Below are 1672 nucleotides of genomic sequence, written 5' to 3' on the forward strand. Positions count from 1 at the left end.
CAGCTCATGAGCTAATGAGCTGATCAAAATTTAAACTCGACTCATTTAATTTATGAGCTCAATTTAAAGCTCAAATTTGACTCACAAACTCATAAACTTAGTTTATAAAATTATTAACAAATCGAATTTGAATTAGCTCACGAGTTGACTTGACTTCTTTCCAATCCTATGCACGACAATGGCACAAGAGGAAAGTTACGGTAGAAATGCGGGACACGATGCATGGCAGGGAGAGAATAGGAGGTTGCCGCGTCGCAGTTTATAGATTTGAGTATGAATTTTGGTCTTTAAGAGCAAAATTAATTTTTTTATTTAAATTTAAAATTTTTTAAATTGGCTGAGTTGGATGTACAACGAATTGGGTGTATAGACTTTTTTTTTTATATATATAAAAGTCTCTCCAAAATGGTATCACATAATTATCTTTGAAAGAGGAATTTGGGTCAAAAGAAATTTAAAAGGCGAAAGTAAATCACGTGGAAATTTTGGATTAAATTGAATTTTTACCCAATCAACGTGATCCTTCAATTGATTGTTATTCCTTAGTTATTAATATTTGCACCATTATTACAATTAATTCTCTCTCTCTTAATTAGCATTACAATTAACTACCAAATTAAATAATTAAGAAGTATAAAGAGCTAATAGAGTATTTATATAATGTATATAATGAAAGTTTAGAAATATTCGATTTAATAAGATATTAGATGTTTATTATCTTCTGATATTTAGATAATTATTCTAAATAATATAAGTGTATTGTGTTTGAGAAATTAGTAGTATTTTATTCTAATTATTCATTTTTTAACTCATATTAAGCCAAATAAATAGCCTATTATATACATTGTACAAATACTCCATTCGCTCTATAACGAAATCCAATCATTAATGTTTAGCGTTTACATGACTGTATATTGTACTGCTTATGCTTTTCCCACTTTTCACAGTAGTACAACAACCGCCGACCGAAAACTAATTCTCCCATCTTCGCTATATATACACACACACACGCCCACGCGAATTATACTTAACATGGGTTCAGAAAGTGTTACACACTCATTAAAGCACTATATTTTGGTACATGGGGCTTGCCATGGTGCTTGGTGTTGGTACAAGATCAAGCCACTTCTAGAATCTTCAGGCCACAAGGTCACAGTTCTTGACCTTGCTGCTTCTGGCATCAACTTGAAGAAGCTCCAAGATGTTGAGACTCTTTCCGAGTACTCTGAGCCTTTGTTGGAAGTTATGGAGTCACTTCCCCCAAATGAAAAGGTGGTTCTTGTGGGACATAGTCTTGGAGGGCTCAATATTGCTCTTGCCATGGAAAAATTCCCCACAAAGGTTCAACTTGGTGTTTTCTTGACCGCTGTTGTTCCTGACACTCAACACAAACCATCCTATGTCTTGGAAAAGGTTTGCTTTCTCTACCCATTTCTTGATTTTTTTTTCATCAATAATATAGGTTATAAATTTATCTAAAATTAATAATAAAAAATTATTAATTTTATATGAATGTACACCTATATTGTACGTGGCTTTGTAGAGGTGTTTTTAATTTCCACATGGAATTGAGGTGGGTACTATATCAAATGATGATTCCCTTTGAATTAAAGTGGAAACTTTTTTAAAGTTAGCTTTTATTTATTAAAATTAAAAAATCTAATATAATTTT

General features: G+C 31.7%; 1 protein-coding gene across 2 annotated transcripts in view; it reads left to right on the plus strand.

Moving 5' to 3' along the window:
- LOC107488835 (salicylic acid-binding protein 2) overlaps window positions 1-1672 on the plus strand; it is a 9039-nt gene that overhangs the window by 3380 nt on the left and 3987 nt on the right. Inside the window, exon 2 of one of the 2 annotated variants that reach the window (XM_052259800.1) lies at window positions 951-1413. In XM_052259800.1, coding sequence (XP_052115760.1) covers window positions 1033-1413 — 381 coding nt within the window. In that variant the 5' untranslated portion in view covers window positions 951-1032. Of the gene's footprint in view, window positions 1-938; window positions 1414-1672 lie in introns of those variants that run through there. The other variant, XM_016109638.3, reaches the window with a different exon arrangement.

Source organism: Arachis duranensis, chromosome 1 (genome assembly GCF_000817695.3).
Source record: "Arachis duranensis cultivar V14167 chromosome 1, aradu.V14167.gnm2.J7QH, whole genome shotgun sequence".
NCBI lineage: Eukaryota > Viridiplantae > Streptophyta > Magnoliopsida > Fabales > Fabaceae > Arachis > Arachis duranensis.